Genomic DNA, 24,711 nt, shown 5'->3' on the forward strand with positions numbered 1-24,711 from the left:
ATTGGTGCTATATAAATAGCTGATGATGATATTAAGGAAGACTCTTAAAACATATATTACATATATTAGCTAGTCCCTATTAGATTACATAAATTTTGTAGATCTATCTCCCCTTGATGTTGGAGAAGTTGTGGGGGCATAGGTATCTTTCTACACATATGGTGGACAAGCCCTGGAATCATGGCTTATTTCAATGAAATTACAGATTTCCTTAGCACAGTGACCTAATACCTCAATTACTAATAACCCATTGTTCTTCCTCTTGTCTTAGCTGCAATGTATAAAAAATACAGAATTTCTTAAAAACAAGGTGGAATTATTACAATACGTAGGTCTTGCCATGGTCTCTATAAATATTTGTATTAATGTTTGATTATGGCAGTGTAGATCAACTCTGTGCCAAACTCACAAATATAAAATCAGTTAAAGTTTGTGAAGGCAGTAGGAAGTTTACAAAGTGGTGCCAAGGAGTGTCATTACACCAAGGGCCAGGTTGTTTAGAAGATCTAATACCATCTCAGTTAAGGTGCTGGACACAGTGAGTTCAACTGACATTGTTGTCAAGTGTCAATGCTATTGTTATCTTAGTTCCTCCTTTGGTGACCTCCACATCCTCCTTGGTAACAGCAGCTGTAGCCACAAATGGGTTACATGAAAGGCTCTTTTTCCAGCAGGGGGCATTGTACTAAAGTAAGACACCAAGTTACTCAAAGCTACTACAAGTTGTCAATGAAAGGAAAAGCTTTATCTACAACCAGAAGAGGATTGAGGTTCACTTAATATAAATGATAAAGGACAGTTATGCTTGACAGCAACTGACTATTTTATGGTTTCCACAGTGATTGTTTTTTGTTTCATGTCTCCAACTTCCATTGTCTCTCCTCATTTCACCCATGATGCACCACCGGTAGCAGCATAGAAATGCCATCCACCAATGATTGCTTTATTATTGGTAGCTGATAATGTTGCTGCCTTGTAATAACAATACACAGTTGTACACAGCTACTACAATTGTTATTTGATTACTTGTATATCAGGTGTTCCCTAAACCACTTAGAGTGCAAGCTCATTTGGGAAGGGACCTTTTTTGCCTTTTGTTTCATGTTATTGTATATAATTTGTTACATGGGTGGCCAACCAGTCAGAGACCAAGAACCAAAAAAATATCTATAGATACCACAGGGAGCCAACTTTACCTTTTATATATGTGTGTATATACATATACACAGTATAACATGCGCATACATACTGTACACACATACATTGAAAACATAGCAATTTACAATACCTTGCAAAGCGAAAAAAAAAAATATTTAATATTGCCAAACAAATAACAGTAATCATCAAATCAGCACAGCTCTGCACAACACAGATCTTACCTTGATGCTGTATCCAGCGGAGGAGGGTTCGAAGAGCTACTTACACTCTCTTTGCAGTAGCTCACACTGCTTCTGTATCCACAGTCATTGAGGAGGGAACTATTGAAGTTAGGATAAAAAAGTCATAAATGGCTAACATGCCCCTCAAACCTCTTTACATGTCCATCAGATCTCCCCACATGCCCTTTACATGCACATCACCCTCCCCACGTCATCAGACCTCTCCACATACCATCAGATCTGCCCACATGCCTCAGAAATGGGCAGGAGATATCCCCACATGTTCATCAGACCTGTCCAAATGCCCATAGGAGAGGTGCAGGTTGTCCAGGGGGGCATTTGCACCCTGGGCTGGTCCCATAGTGGGCTACCTTGGGCTGGGTCACTGGGCCACCTGCATTTTTTTCCTTTAAAATAGGCTGCTGAGTTGTCTTGTTCCCCGGGCTGAAATTTGCAAGCCCTCCCCTGCCATCAGACCTCTGCACCTGTCATCAGATCTACCCACATGTCTACCCACATGTCCATTATACCTCCACACTCACCCCTTACATGCCATCAGACCCCCCACCACATGGAACTTACATGCCAATCAGCCTCACCACATGCCATCAGATCTATCCACATTCCCCATACACGCCAATTATACCTCTTCACATGCCATAAGATCACACATGTCCCTTACTGACCTAACACCTCCATACTTAGCCACTGGATTTCACGCAGTGGAAGGAGGGAGAGCACACTACATGCTCTCCTCCCCTTCCGTGATTGACTGTGACACTTTGTCCTCCCTGCATTGTGCAGAGAAGGTCATGTGATGTGACTGTTCTCGGTAAGTTGAACAGCTGATCTGCCACTGCCAGTGCCCGGAGCATAATGCTCTGGTGATGCTCCTTGTCAGGAGTCACATTTCAAAGATAAAAGAGCCGCATGTGGCTTGAGAGATGCGCACTGACCACTGCTGATGTTGTTTGTCAGTGCTTTATAAATACAAGATAATAATAATAATAACCAGGATACATTCTTCAAAAACTACCCACTGATCACCAGTGACACCAACTCCAGATTCTCTTCCACCTTCTTTTAATTACCCCACACATCTTTCTATATTTCCCCCTTTTCCCTCTCCATAAGTTTAATTTACATGTTAATCATACCATCAATCTATAAGTTATATGTCATTTTCAGTATTGTCATTCAGTTTTCTTTTCATGTGTGTATTACTTAAAACTAAATAAAGATTTATTCAGAAAATAAATATTTTTGGATTGCAGTATTGTTTATTATATAATTCCCAACTCTTTTTCTGTGTAGCTCTAGTTTAAGATTATCTCTCCGGAGTAAAAAAATAGATGACCGAATGGAGAAGTATACTTCAGCTATAAAGGTACTTTTTTTTCTTTTTTTTAAACTACCAAGCAGTGAGCAATACTTGTTTATGCCAAGTAGCAATTTAACAGGCAGTACAGATAGCAATTTAAAATAATAAGCAATACAAAGTCAAAGTGCAATTTTAAATTGATGAGAAACCTTTGAACTTGTACAGTTGTGAGGATCTTGCACAATTTTGACAGTTTGCCCTACAGTAAATTCAGTCCAAAATGTTGTTGTAAATGCAAAGTTATATCACAGACAAAAATAAAAGCAAATTATAGTATAAGGAAGGAACAATATAACATTTGTTATATTGTTATAACAAATGTTAGTATACTGCAGGACACAGGTCTGACTTTGTGCAAACTGCCTACTCATGGTCCTTTGGATATTGGTTTTATGACGTTGAACCAGGCGATGAAATACTGAACTAAGAGATTATTTAAATTAAGGACTTGAAACAACATTTACCAGCATTAGTTCCTATTATGTACATTTTATAGAAAAACACTATCAAGGATTATTCTCATTTGCTATACTGGGCCGATTCACTAAGGAAAGTAAGGCAAAACATGAGTAAGTTTTCTCCTTGACAAAACCATGTTACAATGCAAGGGGTAAAATTTGCTTATTATTTTGTACATAATTTAAATACTGGCTGTTTTTTCATGTAGCACACAAATACTTTTACATTGAAATTTAAACTTTATATAGGACATGCCTTTCCCCAACTATAAATCTTCCCACATTTTAAATTTAACTCCCCCTCCAATGCAACATGGTTTTGCCAAGGTGCAAAGTTACAAATTTTTTTTGCTTTACTTTCCTTAATGAATCAAGCCCACTGTTACTGTAGTAGATGTAGTATTTAAGTTATTACCCTTTAATGTGGGATATTATGTCTGCATTTTGCAACAAATTGCTGTGTTTTAATTCCTAAATGAAGTCACCTATTTTTAGAAATCCGCAAGTGTCAGGATACCATCCTCTCACAGTCGAGGAGTCATTGGAGCATCAGATGGTGTAGCCAGCAAGAGAAGTATCTTTGAAAAGGAAGAAAATTCTGGTAGATCAAATATTTGCAGGAAGGTGAGAAATCTTTAAATATTATTTAACCCCAGAAAGAGTGACTATTCTTTGGTGACTCCTGCATTCTAGCTTGTGATACCTAGCAGGCTTGTACTGGCTATTAGAGTTGCCAGGGTCCTGCAGTGGAACCTAAACCTAATTGGGCAGTGATGTTATTGCTATCTGGTATCAGAAAAGCATAAACAAAATAATTCCATATCACAATTTTCTGTATTTATATACTGTATGTACTACATAAAATATATTATTTTTTATCTAGTGGGTCCTTTAATGGTCAGCACTGCATACTCCAGTCTATCACTGTTCCAATTTGGCTGATGAGCTTGGAAATTCAGTAATATGCGGATTGATGCTCCCCACATACACTTATTGTACAGCTTTGTTTCCGGAATTGCTCTTTTCATAATTATTAAAAATACATCCACACTAGAATATTTACAGGACAGCACAACACTTAATGGCAAACAACATGCCCTTGATCCGGACTGTTAACATCTTAGGTTTAAATATTTTGGGTAACATCAAAAATGTTTATGATGCCACAATTATGTGATTCATTTTAAATGAGGATGGTGTCTTCTGATGATATCAGCCATAAATTCTGAGGGTATTTTAGGGATCTTGAATCCAGGGGCTGGCTGGGCTGAGGGATAGAGGGGCTGGCCCTATAGTGGGATACCTTAGGCTGGGACACTGGGCTACCTACATTTTCTTTACCTTTAAAATAGGTGAGTCAAGTCTTGCCCTCTGGGCTAAAATTTGCCAGCTCTCCACTACTTGAATCTTACTCATCTGAGGTACAGTATCACAGGGGAACTGCGGCATACACAAATATGTGAACTAAAAACAGTATGACATGTTTCTTATCCCCCAACCAGCTTTAACACACATTACTCCTAGGGGTAAATGTATCAAAGTCCGGTTTTTTCAAACTTGCCTTTACAAGCCCTTTAAATTTTAGCTGCAAAGACGCCGATCTCCCGCAAGATGAAAAAACCGGACTTTGATACATTTACCCCTTAATGTTCACCTCTGATTAAAAGTAACCCTTAAAATTGTGCTGCATTCTTGCTTATTTTTAAAAATGTTAAGCATGCCTGGGTTACAATGACATTATTCAAATAATGTAATAATTAAACACACTAAACTTTTGTTTTATCAGTGACATATATGCACAAACAGATTTAAACATATACTTAATTCTCTGTCTACTTTGCTGTCGCTTATTATTATTATTATTATTATTAATAATAATTATAATATTAATAAAATCCTTGAAGCTAAGCTCTTTTTTTTAAATAGCTACTCTCATGTCATCACGTGCATTTAAGTGGGTTCTGGCCTTTTATAGGCAGAAGCGAGGAAACTTCCATCTCACAAATGTAGGTTGTGGAAAATGGTATCGTCTGTAATTATGTCTTTTGCCAGTGTTGGAATAGTACTGAGCACATTTCGTCAAGCTCCATTTTTATGTGTGCATTGGTTCATATTCCAATTAGATAATATTTTATTAAATTGCCATCATTCAATGGAATTAAGGTACAAAAATAAATAGACTCGCACTCCCAGAAATGTTGTCACAAACACCTGTTTAAGAACCACTGATTTATATGTTTGCCAGCAGTGCAGCTGACTACACTAAAAAATTATATAGATAAGTAAATATTTCTTTAAACTGAGAGGGCTGAATCTATATATTAAAAAATAAAGCATGTATAATGATGGAAAGAGTAATAAGGGACTGTGTGGTGTTAATCAAGTATTAAAATACCCCTACAAATGACGGCCTGCTTCAATTCAAATATTAATATACATAATCTAACATATAATATACAATAAGCTATAGAGCTTGAGCTTTTAAGAACACACCGTCAGCAGAGAATCCCAGCCATTTTCATGTAACACATTCACTGAATCAAGGGTAGCTTAGTGCAGTATAATGAGATGAGGAAGAGAAAGGACATGAACAGGATGCCACAAATTGAGAGTTATATAGTGGAAGGTGAAATGTCTCCCAACAGCATATAGTAGTGATGCCAGTCTCCTGTCAAACTAATTAAGGAAGATTCGGGCATCATATGCTATCTCCACATAGATGTTTACATTACATTAATTTGTGTATCATCTCTGCAACTGTGTATTTAAAAAGTATGTTAGTCTGACTACATCTTAGCCTCAGTCTATGGGGTGACGTATGTGGCGTGAGACGTTTGTGTGTTTTCTGCACTAAGTGAGTTTTCTCACAAAGTGTACGAAAATGCACAGTTAGACAACACAGTTGGAAAAAACATTGGACAACATTTGATTACTTTCAGGAATAAGCTATATCTGCCAGTCTATTTCTGCAATACTTGTCTATCTATATGGAACACTGCAAATAGGTAATTCTTTAAAATCCACTACTTTTTTGTCTTTGACTCTTTTATCAAAATGTTCAACAAATTGCCTTTCTTGGTCTCTTTTCATGGCATTATCTTTAGGACTGTGTCAACTTTCACCCCTCCACCAACACAAACATTTGTCCACACTGCACTTGCCTTACTTCACTCGGCTCTATTTAACACCCATGAACTGTTGTCCTATTTATTATCTCTAGCAAGTACAGCCTCCACCTGTCGCCAGAAAATAAAAGGTCACACATCTTACAATCCCCTTACCTATCTTTCTCTCTCTTTGCTTCTATTAGCTGGTGATATATCACCAAATCCAGGTCCCCCACACTCCTCACACACATACATCAGAGCACTACCGCTCTAAAGCAAACCTCAAAGTCCTTTAAGTTTGCCCTTTGGAATACACGCTGTTTGTAACAAACTTACCTCCATTTCCTCTCAAAAAAACTCAACCTTCTGTCAATAAAAAAAACATGGCTCATGCAATCAGACACTGCCTCACCTGCAGCACTTTCACTTGCCTACACTCGCCTCACACGCTTCCTTTCCGCAAACAACCTTTTGGATCCTCTTCAGTCTGGCTTTCGCTCTCAACACTCCACAGAGACCACGTTGACTAAGGTTGTCAATGATCTGATCACTGCTAAAACTAAACGCCATTACTCTCTCCTAATTCTCCTGGATCTCTCTGCTGCATTTAACACCATTTACCACTCTCTTCTCATACAAACGCTGCAATCCCTAGGTCTTCAAGACACTGTTCTATCTTGGTTCTCATCCTACCTTTCTAATCGTTCTTTCACTGTTAATTTCTCTGGGGCCACCTCTGCTGTGCTTCCTTTATCAGTTGGAGTACCGCAAGGCTCAGTGCTAGGTCCTCTGCTGTTCTCTATCTATACTGCTTTTCTTGGAAATCTAATAAGTTCCTTTGGATTTCAGTATCATCTCTATGCGGATGATACCCAAATTTATCTATCCTCTCCTGATCTCTCGACATCTGTTTTGTCCCGTGTAACTGACTGTCTTTCTGACATTTTGTCTAGGATGTCCTCTCGCCAACTCAAACTTAATCTTTCTAAAACAGAGTTAATAATATTCCCACCCACCAACAAGAGCATACCTGACATTTCTATCTCTGTTAATAACATGACCATAAATCCCACCCCACAAGCTCACTGCCTAGGTGTAATCCTTTACTCACACCTATCCTTTGTTCCCCACATTGACTCTATATCTAAATCATGTTACATACATCTAAAATACATTTCCAGAATTCGCACATATCTCATGCAAGACATTGCAAAAACCTTAATTCATGTACTTATCATCTCCCGCATTGACTATTGCAATTCACTCCTTACTGGTCTTCCCCAAAACAGACTCAAACCCCTACAATCTATTTTGCACGCTGCGGCAAGATTGATTTTCCTTGCAAATTGTTATTCCTCTGTTGAATCACTCTGTATGTCTCTACACTGGTTGCCTGTTTTCTACCGAAACCTATATAAAATACTTTTACTAACCTACAAGGCCATCAACAAAGCTGCACCAACATACATCTCCTCTCTTGTCTCAAAATATCTCCCAAATCGCCATCTCCGTTCTGCAATAGATCTGCGTCTCTCATCCACACTCATTACACCCTCCCATAAACGGTTACAGGACTTTTTTCGGGCGGCACCCACTCTATGGAAATCTCTCGCTCACACAATAAGACTCTCTGGTCTACAAACTTTCAAGCGTTCTCTGAAAACCCACCTTCAGACAAGCTTATAATATTCCTCAACCACCATCTTAACCTCACTACATTACCCTATTACCACCCGTTACACAATTTCACACAAGACAACTACCCCTTGACCAACATTGTTGTGTGACAGGATCATTTAGCTTATAAGTCACTTTTACCTTTGCAGTCTGGCTGGGCCGAAATGCAAAATGTAGATTTAACCTCGTGTCAAACTCCCATAGATTGTAAGATTGTGAGCATGGCCTTCTCACCTCTATGTCCGTTTTACCCAGTTTGTTTATTAGTTTACTATGTTTGTCCCCAATTGTAAAGCGCTATGGAATATGTTGGTGCTATATAAATAAATGATGATAATGATGATGTCCCCAGGCTACCTAAAGCTCAACATATCCAAAACAGAGCTTATTATCTTCCTTCCTGCCAGAATCACCACCTCCCCTCAAATCTCCCTCACTGTTAATAACGCCACGATTTTCTCAGTCTCCCAAGCCCGTTGCTTAGTGTCGTACTTGACTCTGCACTCTGCTTTAATCCTCACATCCAGAATATCTCCCAATCGATTCCACCTTAAAAACATTGCCAGAGTATGCCCTTTTCTCACTGAACATCCTACCAAATCTCTTACTCATTCTCTCATCATATCCCATCTTAACTACTGCAACCTCCTGCTATCTGACATTCCCAACTCCCGTATATCCACACTTCAATTCATCCTAAATGCTGCTGCAAGACGTCCTCTCTCACCACTCCACATCTGCTGCACCACTTTGCAAATCCGTACACTGGCTCCCTGTGTCCTCCAGAATCCAATTCAAATTAATCATTCTTATCTACAAAGTCCTCAACAGCACCACCCCTTCGTACATCTCAATTCTCATATCAAAATAATCTACCTCCCTTTCTCTTAGATCTACCTCTGACCTGTGCCACATCTCGTCTCTCTTAATCACCTCTCGCTACAAGATCTCCCATGCTGCTCCCCACTTAGGGAATAGAAACAATTTGACGGCAGATAAGAACCACTTGGTCTTTATTAACCTATGGTACCTTAAACCCTATTTGATCATTTATTCTTTATAAGGATATTCTTATGTCTATCCCAAGCATGTTTAAACTGCTCTACTGTATTAGCCCCTACCACCTCTAATGGGAGGCTATTCCACTTATTCACTACACCTTTCTGTGAAGTAGATTTTATCTTAAATTTCCTCTGAACCTACTTCCCTCCAGTTTCAGTGCATGTCCTCGTGTTCTAGTTCTTCTCTTGCTTTGCTGAATGTTTCCCTCCTGTACCTTGTTCAAACCATTTCCCTGCTCTGCTTCAAACTATACATATTAAGATCATTGAGTCTTTCCGGGTAAGTTTTGTGCTGTAGGCTATGCACCATTTTAGTTGCCCTTCTTTGTACAGTCTCTAATATATTTATATTCCTCTGGATATATGGACTCCAGAATTGCTAAGGGATATCATTGCATCATGGCTAATCCCGCTTAGACTCTCCTCAGGGTATGTCATTTCTGATAACGCCACCAATATTGTGAGAGCTTTACAGCTGGGTGCATTCCATCACATTCCCTGTTTTGCTCACACAATAAACTTGGTGGTGCAGAACTTTTTAAAAAATAACAGGTGCGTGCAGGAGATGCTTTCTGTGTCCCAAAATATTTAGGGTCATTTTTCGGGATTCTGCAACAGCATGTAGGAGAATGCAGCAGCTGCAAGAAGAATAGAATTTAGGGGGAATATACTTTAGTCCAGCACAGTGAAGTATACTTTCCGAATACTCAATGCCGACTTTTTTTTATTTTATTTTTAATCTACACTGTTTTATTATTTATTTATTTTTGTGGGGAAGGGGGGGGTGGCTCTGACTCCTTCGTTGGTGGGTGGAGCAGACTATTTGAAAAAAGCAACAAATACTCATATGATCGCGGCGCAGGCGTCCCTCCTCCTTCCTCTCTGCTGCATTTACACTGAATATCGAGCATGATGTCATCATGTCACGCCCGACATTCAGTTAGGAGTGGCGCAGAGAGGACCCAGACAGAAGACAGAAGATGAAAGAGGCCAATACAAAGGTAAGTAAAAGAATGGAGGCAAAGGGAGGAAAACAAAAAGACACCAAGTGATGAAGGAGAGGGGGGGGGCAACATGGCACAGTTATGGACAGTGGGGGTCAGCATGGCACATTGATGACGGAGAGGGGGGGAGCAACATGGCACAGTGATTAAGGAAGGGGGGGGAGCAGCATGGCACAGTGATGAAGGAGAGGGGGGGCAGCATGGCACAGTGATGAAGGAGAGTGGGGGAAGCAGCATGGCACAGTGATGAAGGAGAGGGAGGGCAGCATGGCACATTGATGACGGAGAGGGGGGAGCAGCATGGCACAGTGATGGAGAGGGAGGGGAGCAGCATGGCACAGTGGAGAGGGAGGGGAGCAGCATGGCACAGTGATGGAGGGGGGGCAGCATGGCACAGTGATGAAGGAGGGGGGGCAGCATGGCACAGTGATGAAGGAGAGGTGGGGGCAGCATGGCATATTAATGAAGGAGAGGGGGGAGCAGCATGGCACAGTGATGAAGGAGAGGGAGGGGAGCAGCATGGCACAGTGATGAAGGAGGGGGCAGCATGGCACAGTGATGAAGGAGGGGGGCAGCATGGCACAGTAATGAAGGAGGGGGTGAGCATGGCATAGGGCTGAAGGAGAGGGGGCAGCAGCATGGCACAGTGATGAAGGAGAGGGGGGAAGCAGCATGGCACAGTGATGAAGGAGGGGGGGAACAGCATGGTACAGTGATGAAGGAGAAGGGGGGAGGAGCAGCATGGCACAGTGATGAAGGAGGGGGGGCAGCATGGCACAGTGATGAAGTAGGGGGGCAGCATGGAAGTCATGAAGGAGGGGGCAGCATGGCACAGGGATGAAGGAGAGGTGGTAGCAGCATGGCACAGTGATAAAGGAGAGGCTGGGCAGCATGGCACAGTGATGAAGGAGAGGGGGGAGCAGCATGGCACAGTGATGAAGGAGAGGGGGGAGCAGCATGGCAAAGTGATGAAGGAGAGGGCGGGCAGCATGGCACAGTGATGAAGGAGGGGGGAACAGCATGGCACAGTGATGAAGGGGGAAGGAGCAGCAGGGCACAGAGTGATGAAGGGGATGGGGGCAACATGGCACAGAACGATTAAGGGGGGCAGTATGGAACATACTGATGAAGGGGTCCATGTGAAGGGGGCAGCATGGAGGGCACAGTGTGATCATAAAGCATAACAGAGCATGGTGATGATGAAGGGGCACAGTAGTGTGTGTGATGGCACACGGGGTTTGTAATAGTGTGTGTGTGATGGCACAGGGGGCTTGTGGTAATGTGTGTGTGTGATGGTAGAGGGGGCTTGTGGTAATGTGTCTGGACTTTTGGATCTACAAATTTATTTTGGACATTTCAAGCCAGACTTTGGAAATTACAAATTTATTTTGGACTTGGTCAAGCCGGACTTTGGATACAAATTTATTTTGGACTTGGTTGACAGCCATTTTAGGATTAAAAGCTGCTGAAGACAGAAGAAAACTTCAGTGGTGAGTATAGGGAATTTATTATTTTTAATAAAAATATATGGTGTAAATGAGGGCGTTTACTGTCTTTATTGTGGGTTTATTATTTTTATTAAATGTTAGTGGTTTTAATGAGGGTGTTATGGTTTTGTAAACATTTTGGTTTGTGGAACTACAGGTCCCAGCCAGCCATGGGTCTAAGGGCATGTTGTCTCTTGTGGTTCTCCAAGTGCCAACATGCCCTGGTTGCCATGGGTATGCTGGTGCTTGTAGTTGTACAAGTAGCAGCATGCCCACACTATTTATGGCACCCTGGCTGGCAGGGACTTGTAGTTCCACAAAACAAAATGGCGTCTGTTTGTTTTTTTCAACTATAATCGCCGTTATAACCCTACACCCACCGCCCAGGGGTGTAGGAAGAGCACTGGGCTGGTGTCCCTAGAGGGGGGGCTTGCTCATTTTTTTCGGCGGACCCCACTCCCTAGGGAATCCAGCCCAGCGCTGAACAGCCTGGGGTTGGTTTGTCATTATGGCAGGGGGACCCCTGCCATGTGTCCCCCTGCTATAGGTCCACCAACCCCGGCTGGTTTGCCTAGTGATGGTTCCATGAAAATAGAGGTCCCACGCAAAATTTTTCCCCGATATTCACGGAACCAGCAGTAGTCTGGCAGCACTAGGGTTAAGACTGATTAGAGGGGGGAACCCACGCTTATTTGTTTTTCCAATTTGATCTATTTTTAACACTTTTTACAGCTACCGGGACCTCCGGCTGTATTGCAGAACGGTGTAACAGTGATGTGTTTATCTAACACGCTGCTACAACACAGGGGAGTTAGCTAACACGGGAGTGTTTTACTTCGCAGCAAAGTGCCAGAGATGACCAGCGATTTTGAAGATCAGGGTAAAAATCGCAGCTTGGTTACATTTGAGAAATTTTGGATTAAAATTGCGGGTTATCACTCGCGATTTGCCACGATTCTAACACGCTGAAAAAATCGGACCTTGATAAATTTACCCCCTGGTCTTGTCTAAAAGAATTGAGCGAAAAAGGTGACACCTCTCCCGTAACTCCACCTGATCCTACTATCAACATCCAAAGGGTGGTGGAAGATAATTTTAATGACAGAATAGAAATAGACACATCAGACAGTCCCTTTACATACTAGGAGGAAAAAGAGGGAATTTGGAGACCCATGTACCAACTAGCTTTGCACTACCTAACCTGCCCACCCTCCAGTGTGTACTCCAAAAGAGTTTTCAGCACAGCCGGGAACCTTGTCAGCGATCGGCGTCGGGGGCTTCTTCCACAAAATGTGGTAAAGATGATGTTCATAAAAATGAACTACAATTTCCATGAGGAAGGCCTTTCACGCCAATTACATCAAAATACAGAGACTTTTGTAATGGTGAATTCCAGCGGTAATGAATTAATAATGTGTGAGGATGATGTACACACTGATGAGGATGATGACAACAACATCTTGTTACAGTAGAGTTCATTAACAGCACTGCTACCTTAGGTGCCTTAAGCCCATTGTTAGCTTGTTTTTGGGGGGCCCAAACAAACCAAGCACTTCAGCCACAAAAGTGACACTCCTTGTCGCTGAAGTGCTTGGTTTGCTAAAGTGTGCATGTCCTTTTTAAGATCCAACATAAGGGTGGGTGGGAGGGCCCAAGGACAATTCCATCTTGCACCAATTTTCTTTACAGTTACCGCTGTGTGCCAATGTTACCTACATGTGCTATATACTGTCGTGTGCTTTGCAAAACTCAAAGATACCCATTGATGTTGCAGATGACTCAGCACAACATTTTGACATCTGGGGGTAAATGTATCAATATGCGGGTTCTTCAACACCCGCGTGTTCAGCCTCTTCCGCGATTAAATTTCAAGCGGCGCTGCATTGTAAAGGGAAGTTAATCCTTTACAATGCAGCGCCGCTTGAAATTTAATCGCGGAAGAGGCTGAACACGCGGGTGTTGAAGAACCCGCATATTGATACATTTACCCCCAGGTCTGGTCTACTGTAAAAGAATTGACCAAAATTAGTAACACCTCTGATGTAACCTGATCCTACTATCAACTATCAATATCTAAATAATGGTGGAGGATTATTATTAATTTTTTTGAACGTTATAAAGACAACAATTTTATTAACAAAGAACAACATTGTTTGCAGAAGTAATGTAAGCACGGATGTCCAAATAGACGTGTATATGTATTACTAAAACCTTCTACTTTGCTGCTGTTTCATCAGTATTTCACAAAATGTTTGTAATCTGCACTTTACGTCAAAGATACCTAGCTATATTTTAATTTTTTGGAAGGGAAACTTCCCTTTACAAGGCAGCGCCGCTTTAAATTTAAGCTGCGAAGACGCCGAACTCGCGGGAGTTGAAGAAACCGGGGTATGATACGTTTACCCCCTGGACTCTGCTGATCTCTGCGCACCTGTTCCACTTACCCGTGGTAGTCGCTATGACCAACGCTCACTATGTATTCTGTCTGCACTACTGAACTTCGCTGACTGTTTCTACTCTCCTGTATACAGCCGTGACCCATCACCTGCAGTATACTGAACACTTTATTGAACTTTGTATTTATGCTCCACCTTAAAGTGGTAATTCCTATTATTCACCATTTGACATCTGAACTGTATATTTCTCTAAGCTGCCTAGGTCTGTTCTCCACCTGTCTCACTGGGAACTTTCCTGGAGGGCCGCGACCTGCAGGGTGGAAGCCGCTGAAGCCCAAATTCCCTTGCGGGAATCCCTGCTGAATACCTTCCATCTTGTTAGACTCCGCGCCTCTAGGGAAGTCTAGTCAATTCCAGTTGAGACAGCAGGATCTCAGTCATTCCTTCGTGAGCAAACCTGACAGGCGGTTTTGCCAAAACCAAAGCACGAACTTAATCCAAAACCAAAACCAAAACACAGGTGTCAGTGAACATGTCTAGTTATAAATGTAATGCTGACTCTTTATATGCACAACCATTTTGAGCTTCCTTCACATTTTACCTGACTATAAACTTACTTTTCCAGTTGAAACAGATATTTGGTAACCCTGGCTTAACCGCCCTGACGCATGCTCCACAGTTAATGCTTGAGCATGAGTTTTGCATCCAATATTTCTCTAGAGAATCTAGCAGGTGGTGGAATTTGGCAGGCCTCATAGCAAAATTTGGAGGAGGGCCCAGTGATGCCAGTTCACTTTCCGAAAGCCCCGACTCTGGTTTTCTAATCATGCTTCGGGGCCGGAACATGCATAGAGAAGCCTCAGACGTGTTTTCAATGTGCCAGCTATGCATGCTCAGAAGAGCAGAGTGGTGGCCTCCTGAGAGTTCACTGGCATTTCCCCCTCATTTGCTCCGGACTTTGTAGCAACTGCACCACATGCAGTGGTGGTAGTTCTGCCTCTGGACACTAGTGTATTCCCTTACAAGAACCTTGGATTCCAGGACATTGGCATTGTAAATGCATTTCTGTAAGCCCTTTTGGTTGTCTGTGCAAGAAAAATATTGTTAGTTGCCAAAGGGCTGTTGCCTTAAGAGGTGTATTATTATGGCTGACATATTTTTGTTTTTTTAGTGTTTTTATAATTTGGTGTAGAAAAATAAACCCTCATGGGCCCCTCTATCCGTGCTTAATGTAGCATGTGTGGACTTTTATTTCCCATGTCTTTGAAAAGTTTGTCAGCTTTTACTTGTGAGATAGGTGGTGGAAAGGAAAAGAACTATCTTGGCTGATTTCACAGAATAGGTTCCAAGTGATGGCAAGTGGGTTCCTAAAACCCTTGCCTCTCTTGAAACATTACTGCCAAAGGGTCAGGGATTAAATGTGGTCGTTAGTTTTGGATTTTTTGGACCAGGAACCATAGAGGCAAAAACACCTCAAAATGAAAAAAAAAATGTAGATCCATAATTGTGGTGTTATAATTTTAATCTAATAAAAACAGCTAGCAAGAGAGCATACTTATATCAACATTGCAAGAAATAAATACTTATACCATATTAGCTTCAAAAGGTGTCAAAAAATAATAGGGATGTTCATCTTCATATAATATTTATTTAATGTGTTTGAAGTACACAAATTTATCATACTTTTCACTGAAGCGTTAACAACATTCAGCATTCCTCATAGACTATGAATTATTAGTTCTGCTATTGTTTTCACTTGTTCTCCAGCTATTTATACATTTGAGAGCGTTGCCCAAAAGCATAATGTTTAGAATAGTACAAAAGTAGGATGTTTAGCAGAGGTGCAAAACCATAATAGAAAACAAACTACATTTCCAAAATGGCAAGTCAAAGAAAGAAAAGTGCAAAATGTTGCCACAATTACTACAAAGGAGTATGTAGACTGCAGGAACAGACAGTCCCCATGCACAGTGCGCTGAGTAAATGGCTCCAAAATTCTGTTCAGTATACTGTGATGACTGGGTTGACAGACTTGTCACTCCAGGAATTGCAGCCGCTGCTTTACTGGTGCAGAACTTTAGTTTTTTTATAGAGGGGAATGGCATATGCAAGGAATGTCCCTTAAAATGTGCCCTCTCCCCTTTATCTCATTATAATAAATTAATAAATATGTTAAAAAAAATGAAATCTCACTGTTGCACTGCCCCAAAACACAAGGCCACTTCAGTGGGAAATTCACTTTGCCCAACTCCTCTCGTTTGTCTGTGCAAACAAGCTACCGTATATACTCGAGTATAAGTCGACCCGAATATAAGCCGAGGCACCTAATTTTACCACAAAAAACTGGGAAAACTTATTGACTCGAGTATAAGCCTAGGGTGGGAAATGCAGCAGCTACTGGTAAATTTCAAAAATAAAAATAGATACCAATAAAATTACATTAATTGAGGCATCAGTAGGTTAAATGTTTTTGAATATTTATTTCAAAGAAAAACAGTAAATTAGCTCTGTAAGTGGAAAAGAGTCAACAAAACCAATATGGTATCAACAATAACTTTAAAAGTACAAAAACCTAAGCTCAATCAGCAACCAAGCTAATATTATTTTATTATGATGGCTCCATTATCAGGCTGAATTCATGGACATGGTTATCTACTTTGCTCCTCACTTATCATGGTTTTGGTAACGCTCTATGACACAGAAATACAGATTTATCTCTCCCTGTTCATCTTATAAGTGATTTACCGGTATATAAACTTTTGAATAGGACTGCACTGCTATATTCTTTTTGTTTTTGTATTTTTTTTTTCCAGACACTTTGGGCAAATAAGTATTAAATGACTATTTTGGTGAGAAAAAAAAATCAACTTACAAGAGTTTGGTGCTTGCCGTTAGTGCGCAGTGCGTTCCACAGACAGGAAGCTCAGCACTTGCAATGCCGAACTTCCTGTCTGTGGATGCGTTCCACTGCGGCACTAACGGCAAGCACCAAACTCTTCTCCGTTAATATTTTCCTTCACTTTCTCTTCAGCCCTTAAGCGGGCTGAAGCTATGGAGGCAGGCACCACCCTCCTTACGGCCCTGCATTGTGGGCTTAAAGCATCACTCGAGTATAAGCCGAGGGGGGGCTTTTTCAGCACAAAAATTGTGCTGAAAAACTCGGCTTATACTCGAGTATATACGGTATGTGCCCTGGGGGAAATTTTGGGATATATATGCAAAGTGAGGTGTACAGCGTGTTCAAAGCTGTATGCGCTGTCAAGCAGTCATTTTGCCTTCTATAAATGACTCATCACAATGGGTAATTAAATCCTCTGAAAGTGAACTGTTCTGCTCAAAGGTGGTTTAGTATATAGAACTTTAACATTTTAGCAAGATAAATACCCAAATTATACAATTTCAGAAGGGGAGCTGTATTTAATGCTGAGAAAAGATGATTAAGAACTCAGAAACTTTTTTCTTCCAGGTATAAAATTCAAACATAACAGCTTGTGTGCAATGTAATTTGCTTCTTGTTACGGCACAGTTGCAACCTGTATAGGCTTAATGATAGCCTATTAACCAATAGTTTACAACAACCTTGTCTGCTATGCATACACACAATATTATTTTTACAATTTCTTGTTCAATTACCTGCACACAATTTTTTTGTACAAGAGTAAAAAAACAGGCACTATAAAATATAAAAATAGAAGACAGCTGCCTTAGTCAGTCACTATTAATAAGCCATGTTTATTGCTTGCCTAGAAATGTAACAATTGTATCAGATACTAGAGCAACAAGATACGAGACTCAAACACTTTTTTGGGCACACATTTTGGGGGCATTTTCATTCACAAATAAATCATAATATGCATGTATAGATATTTGCTATTAATCTTGCTAGCCAAGTAGTGATTAATGGGAGGCATAAAAATTATTTTGATAATTTTAATTATGTGCCCTTACAGGACATTATGGCAGGTGACGTAGCCAGTAAAAGAAATTTGTGGCAGCAGCGCTCCCAGTCATCGAGTGATACTAAGGTAAGCATAAAAATACAAAAATATGTATGCAAGTCTATGAATTACTTAATGTGTGTGTGTGTTCATGTTTCATGCTATTTTGAAAAGCTGTAGTCTTCCCTATCTATGCCACACACTAGCTTTGCCTTACCAATTATGCCACCACCAAGGTTTTTTGTGAAGAGCTGACACTCTTATTTAGGAAACCTTAGGTTCTCACTTAAAACTAACCTATTACATTTGACTTTAATCAGAGTTACCATAAACCACAATGTTTTCCCCTGTTTCAACTATGTAGCATTTTTGACCAAACTGTTGCATGAATTCGCAAGAACACAAAGGCTTAAACCTATTAATTTCACAGTAAATTCATAAATTGGGAATCAATAAAACACTCAGCCAATATAGGTTAAAAGAAGAGATAATGAATATAATACAAGTATAATGCAATGGTTTCTTGTAAAATAAAAAGGATAAACACAGAATTGATAAAACTCATGTATGATCAAGTTTCTGTTGCTGGGAGAAGCAGGAAATGGGACACTCTTCAATATCAGATTGACTCCACAAAAGTGAGCAATTTGCTAGAGTTACAATGCAGTTTTAAAATTGCTGGAGGGCCCACAGCCCCCCTTCCTGTGATATCAGAACTGAAAAGTATGTGTAAATGCAAATTATGATTTTACTACTCTCTGTTGAAGAAACACCATCTAATACCCCATTCATACTGCACCAAAAACCCGGGTTTTTGCCGGGGCAAGCCCAGATGACCCGGGTTGAGGTGTAGTATGAATGGTTCCAGGTCATCAGACCTGGGAATTAGACCCGGGTTTTTTGGCGGGGTAATTCCCAGGTCTTCCCCGGGAAGCCTGCACTATGAATGGTGCGACCCGGGTTTTTCAACCCAGGTCTCACCAGACACAGTGTTAAAGTAGGTAAAAAAAAAATCACAAGAGGAGCCAATCCACGCTCCTCTTGTGATGTTGCCATGTAGACCCCGGGCAGACCCGTGTTCAGTATGAACGTGGTCTATCCGGGAATTTTACTCTGGGGGAGCCTCTGCCAACCTCTGTCCCCCGACAATATCTCAGGTTCATATACTCGGGATATAGCCTGGGAGGCAGTATGAAAATGGTATAAATAAGGTTTTAGTTACCCTGTTCTAATTTTTCACCAGAATGGATTAAAAAAACATTCTTAAAATAATCTTAGTCGGATGCTCTGCTGAAAACTTTAATAAGCAACAAACTAAATTCCATGTCTGTCAAATTAAAATGACAGTGAGGGCCTATTTTACAGATAAAAGTGACAGACACTGTTTTGTGTGGAGGGCTGCAACCACTCTATGGGAAGAAATACTGATTTTTTTTTTAGGAATCAACATATCTGTTGTAACACCTAATAATATTGTCTACATTCGAATTGTTGACTTAATAATACTGTATACCAGGGGTTGGCAACCTTTCTCTATCGGAGTGCCGGCTAAAATCTAGTCAAGCCCAGGTGTGCCAGTTGTGTGTGTGTGTATGTATGTATATATATATATATATATATATATATATATATACATACATACATACATACATACATACATACATACATACATACAGAGCTGCCTAGAGAAATTCATGGCCCCAGTACAGCAACTCCATGGGTCCTCCCTTATAGTTAAGCATGGTTAAAAAAATGTTGTGCCGCCGCAAGTGGTTGTACAATTGGGGGTGTGGCAGTACATCATTGGGGGCGTGTCTAGCAGGTGAAAAGCACCAGGCCACCCTCTTACAGAAAAATGCATTACTCACACATGCCCCCTTGCTCAGCAACTTTGCTCACATATGTCCCCTCTGCCCACATGCTTTAATCACACGTGTCTCCCTCTGCCCACATGCTTTAATCACACTTGCCCCCCCTCTGCCCAGCACCTTTAGTGATACATGCCCCTCTCCATCACCTTTCATCATAAATGCCCCCTCTCCAGCACACCACCTTCTTACCTTATTCTCCACTGCACAGCATGGGAAGATATCCAGCAGCCCGCCGAGTAGTACGTGATCACTGCAGTCACATGACCTGGCATCTGAATGTACCTGAGCTAAAAGGGATTTAGCCACTACCGATCCCCCTGCACTCAATAATTTATTTTTTTTAAAAAGTACTTTTAAAATATATATTATTTTTTTTCAAAATTAGGTCTCCAGAGGGGACTCGGGCCACCAAGCAGGCCCAGGCAATTTGTAGCCGCCCCCTCCCCTCTCGGCGGCTCTATATATATATATATATAATATTATTTCTCATTTTATGAGGCTAATATCATATTAACAGTTAGGGACCAGCAAAAAAAAATCTTATGCCGCACAGTAGTGCCCCCGTTCATATCATACCTCATAATTGTGCCCCCAATTCATCTTATGCCACATAGTTGTGCCCCTAATTCATACTTTGCCACAATTGCCCGCAGAAACACATAGTATGCTACAGTTGCCCCCAGAAATACATAGTATTTCACAGTTGCCCCAGAAACACAAAGTATGCCACAGTTGCCCCCAGAAACACATAGTATGCCACAGTTGCCCCCAGAAACACATAGTATGCCACAGTTGCCCCCAGAAACACATAGTATGCCACAGTTGCCCCCAGAAACACATAGTATGCCACAGTTGCCCCCAGAAACACATCGTATGCCACAGTTGCCCCCAGAAACACATCGTATGCCACAGTTGCCCCAGAAACACATTGTATGCCACAGTTGCCCCAATACATTTTATGCCACAGTAATGCCCCAATACCTTTTATGTCACAGTAATGCCCCCTTCTCTTCACACTTCAAAGTGCCTCCCAAAAATTTTGTAGATACAGAAAAAATGCCCCCAATGACTCTTATGGCCTCAGAATTGCATTAAATAAATTTTTAGGACACAAATAAATGAATAAAAAAAGATATAAGTTTATACTAACCTCTTCCAGGTGTGATCCGGTCCGCAAAGGTGCTTGGGAGTAACTGCACAGCCGATACTGAACTGCTGCGCAAGCGCACCAGTTCAGCTCTTCTCCGGCTGTCATTTTTAATAAATGACTGCAGGAGAAGTGCTGAACTGTTGCACTTGCGCAGCAGTTCAGTGTCAGGGAAGGAATGACAGCCGGAGAAGAGCTCAACTGCTGCGCTTCAGCATTTAGACAGCGGACGGCGTGCCAGGACTCAGGGGGCTGCGTGCCACCGTGTCGGGGGTTGCCGACCCCTGCTGTATACATTACAATTGTCGACCTAATAATACTGTCAACATTAGAATTGCCAACCTAATAATATTGTCGACATTTTAATTGTCGACCTAATGTTGTTCGACTCTCTGAATGTTGACCAAATGAATGTCTAGCTATCAACCACATATGCTCAAATATATGGTATTTCAATATGCTATACAATATGTCTGTCTTTGACCAAGTGCTTTCTCTATTTATTTCAGCTCTAAGCTAATCAAAAAGTGACAACTCATTAAAGAGAAGGAGATCTGTGCCAGCATGATCAAAAATGCAACTCTCTTCATTGTGCCTATATGCTGCTGATGCTGTTTTTTACTCTCTTTATACCTCTATTTCTACTTAAACTTTGACATTAAATTACATCAGTGTCTTTAGTCTATCATTAGTCTGTGAGCCTCCACTCCATCTTCCCTCTTCTGTTAATTGCTGTATACAAAATATTGAAATAAAGTAAAGATGCATCTTGTGTTTTTTGTGTCTCTTCAATTATTTGTGTGTCTGCGATTTTCGGTTCCTTGTTCTTTGAGAGGTGGTATGAGGTAGAGAAGAGTGGACACGTGTAGTCTGAGTACAGTAAGGGAGCAGATACATCTGTCGGGAGGCATATCTCTTGCAGGTGCTGGAAGGCTTATGCAAATATAGTCAATCAGAGGCTGGCTAGGCAAGGGAGCACCTGTCGCCCCGGGTCAGTTCCATAGTGATCCTTGGCCCTGGGTCAATAGGCTACTTGCATTTTTTGCCTTTAAAATGTTCCTAATAGGCTACTGAGCTAAGTTTCACCCCTCCCCCAGGGTAAAATTTGCCAGCCAGCCCCTATATACAATGATGATGATGACTATAAGCAGCATTACATAGTCACATCTGAATGGTTGTTTGTGGATTGACCTCCAGCTGATTTCATTCATTAGCATCACTGCTTTATTAGATCAATTAATTAAACAAAGTAGTGGCCCTCTGTTCAAATTGTCATTTCTATACAGACTGCTGCAAATTAAAATGCCATTAAAATTTTAAAGGGAGAAACAGCAGATGTGAAGGTGATATATAAAATAAATTATATATGGTAATTCTGACTTTCACATGCATTAAATATTTTCTCTTGTGCATATAACTGAATTACCCTTATGTACACAACATGATGATATATTAAAATGTACTTTGAGTATTTACACATACATTTAATGCTTGTGAATGCTACACTTCCACTTGGTGTAAGTATACACACTGGTACGGCTGATATAAGTAGTGCTCTTGAATTGTTTGCATTACCAGTTGTGCCTACTCTACATACTGACACAAGAATGCTTTTTATTATGTGTGACTTTTCCTATGTGCACATCCACCTGCGAATGAGTCCCACTCCCTCTAAGTTAGTGCCAACAGACTTGCACTTACCCATCGGTGCCACCATATCATGGGCTACTGGACATTTTCTAATGCATTGGTTTGTTTTACTGATCTGCAGAAGTCTTTTAATTGAATAGGTTACCAAAAAATTAAACTGATAACAATCATCTGTTTTCTATAAAAAAAACATACTTGCAAGTTTTTTTGTAAAGAAAAACTCATGCTTTACCTTACATGTATTCTCATTGCCTTATTTTTCCCTCACACAATTTAGCATACGCATTTCCAAAGAGTGTACACAATATTTTCCCCTAACTGGTTATTATCTCAGCTCTTAATTACCCCCATCTTGTAATCCTCAATTCACACAGACACATACACACCACTGCTGGTCCCAAGTTATTATGGTGGAAAAAAACAATAGTCAATTTTGTAAATGATCAGAACAATTCTTTTATTATATAAAGCATAAAATAAAAACATAACAAAATGCATATATTTATTTGAAGCCAGTCATAATGGACCTGATGCTGAGCTGGATGCATTTGCATCAAAACATGCAGTTCACACAAAAATGATGCATACAGTCTTAAGATTCAAGCAAATCAGCAAATGCATGTAATTGCTTTAATGTAACCTGTTTCCCCCCAAAAAAAAACAACAACCTGCGCGAGAGCTACTGCGCGCATGCGCAGCACCTCCGTTTAGGCAGCGCTGTCCTATACAGCAGCCGCAGCGCTGTCAAAGAAGCGTCCGCAGCGGTGCTGTATACACTACAGCCCCGCCGTGGACGCTTCTTTGACAGCGCCGCGGCTGCTTTATAGGACAGTGCTGCTATAGTGGCCATTTAGTTAGCGCAGGGAAGACTCAGAAACCCCCCTGCGTGCGCCACTGCTTGTGGTAATCAAAATGGTGCCCTCCCCCTGGAATACCTGCTATCAGCAGTATATTATGACAGGTTGGGCTAATGAAATTTTAAGAACCCCACAACATAGGGTCTCTCTGCCATAATGTCACTCAGCCCTATCTTGTGCAGCAAGAGGCTGAATTCCTTAGGGAAATTGGGCCCACACAAAAAATGTGCCATCCTCAGCTACTCTGTGTAGTGTGTGTTTGAGTAATACATTTGTAAAATATTGATTTTTTTTTTTTATTAAGGTTTTATAAAAGGAAGTAACAGGGTGCAGAAAGTAAAACGGGAAAAGGGGGAACAAAAAGGAGGGGCAAGGGGTTACTGAACAGGAAGGACACATGTCAAACATGCACAATAAGTGGAACATGACACAGAGTAACCTTATACAAAAAAAAATTAGAGCATATAACGGTCACCAGGGACTCTCGCAAGGGAATGTTGGCTTCGCTGCAAGAGTATGCGTGGGTCATGGTTCTCGGAGACAGCCACCAGCGTACTAACAGAGTGGACAGACGTAGTCAATCAATCCGGGTCAGAACCAGCCGAGTTACAAGTGGAGATCCAAAGAATAGTCAAAGCAAGCCAGGAGTCAGAAAACCAGAACTAGCGACAAAGTACCAAAACAGAATCCAAAGGAAAGTCAAAGAGATAGCCGGATCACAACAGGAGCAGGTACAGGATATGGAACAAGGTGCTGGAGCAGGTGTGTGAACCAATACTCTGGCACCCTAGTTGTGCCAGGGCAAAGAATGCTGTTTAAGACTGCTATTAAAACTTAGTGTTGAGCCCTGATAGGTGGCGAGGTAATTGGCGGTCAGGCACGCTGACCGCCAACAGGTGGGGCCGAGAAGCGTCCTGTTGCCTAGCAACTGGACGTGATATCCTCTGCTCATGTGTGCGCAACGTGCCCCAAACAGGAACCAGGAAGCGTCCCATTGGTAGGCAATGGGACACAGCAATCAGGGGAAGACAGGCGGCCATATTCTGCAATTAGTGTCAGTGCGGAGACAGCGCCTGACAGTACCCCGCTCCTCTCTCTCAGGAACAGAACACATAGCAGACTGGCCCTTGAGAAAATTGGAGAGAAGGATCTCTGTACCGGACCGTAACCCTTCCAATGGACTAGAAAGTGTATTCTGCCTCGAACGGTACGAGAGTCCAAGAGGCGTTCTACCTTATACTCGTCACCGAGGACAGACTTGATGGGAGGAGGTGGAAGATGACTTTTAGAAAATTCAT

General features: G+C 41.3%; 1 protein-coding gene across 4 annotated transcripts in view; it reads left to right on the forward strand.

The window, feature by feature from the left end:
- Positions 1-21,678, forward strand: part of LAD1 (ladinin 1) — a 117,097-nt gene extending 95,419 nt beyond the window's left edge. For all 4 annotated transcript variants that reach the window (XM_075195628.1, XM_075195626.1, XM_075195629.1 and 1 more), the window contains exons 8-11: positions 2,694-2,766; positions 3,714-3,842; positions 17,901-17,975; positions 21,416-21,678. In XM_075195628.1, the coding sequence (XP_075051729.1) occupies positions 2,694-2,766; positions 3,714-3,842; positions 17,901-17,975; positions 21,416-21,421 (283 nt within the window). In that variant the 3' untranslated portion in view covers positions 21,422-21,678. The remainder of the gene's footprint in view (positions 1-2,693; positions 2,767-3,713; positions 3,843-17,900; positions 17,976-21,415) is intronic.
- The last annotated feature ends 3,033 nt before the right edge of the window (positions 21,679-24,711 follow it).

Source organism: Mixophyes fleayi, chromosome 2 (genome assembly GCF_038048845.1).
Source record: "Mixophyes fleayi isolate aMixFle1 chromosome 2, aMixFle1.hap1, whole genome shotgun sequence".
NCBI classification, from domain to species: domain Eukaryota; kingdom Metazoa; phylum Chordata; class Amphibia; order Anura; family Limnodynastidae; genus Mixophyes; species Mixophyes fleayi.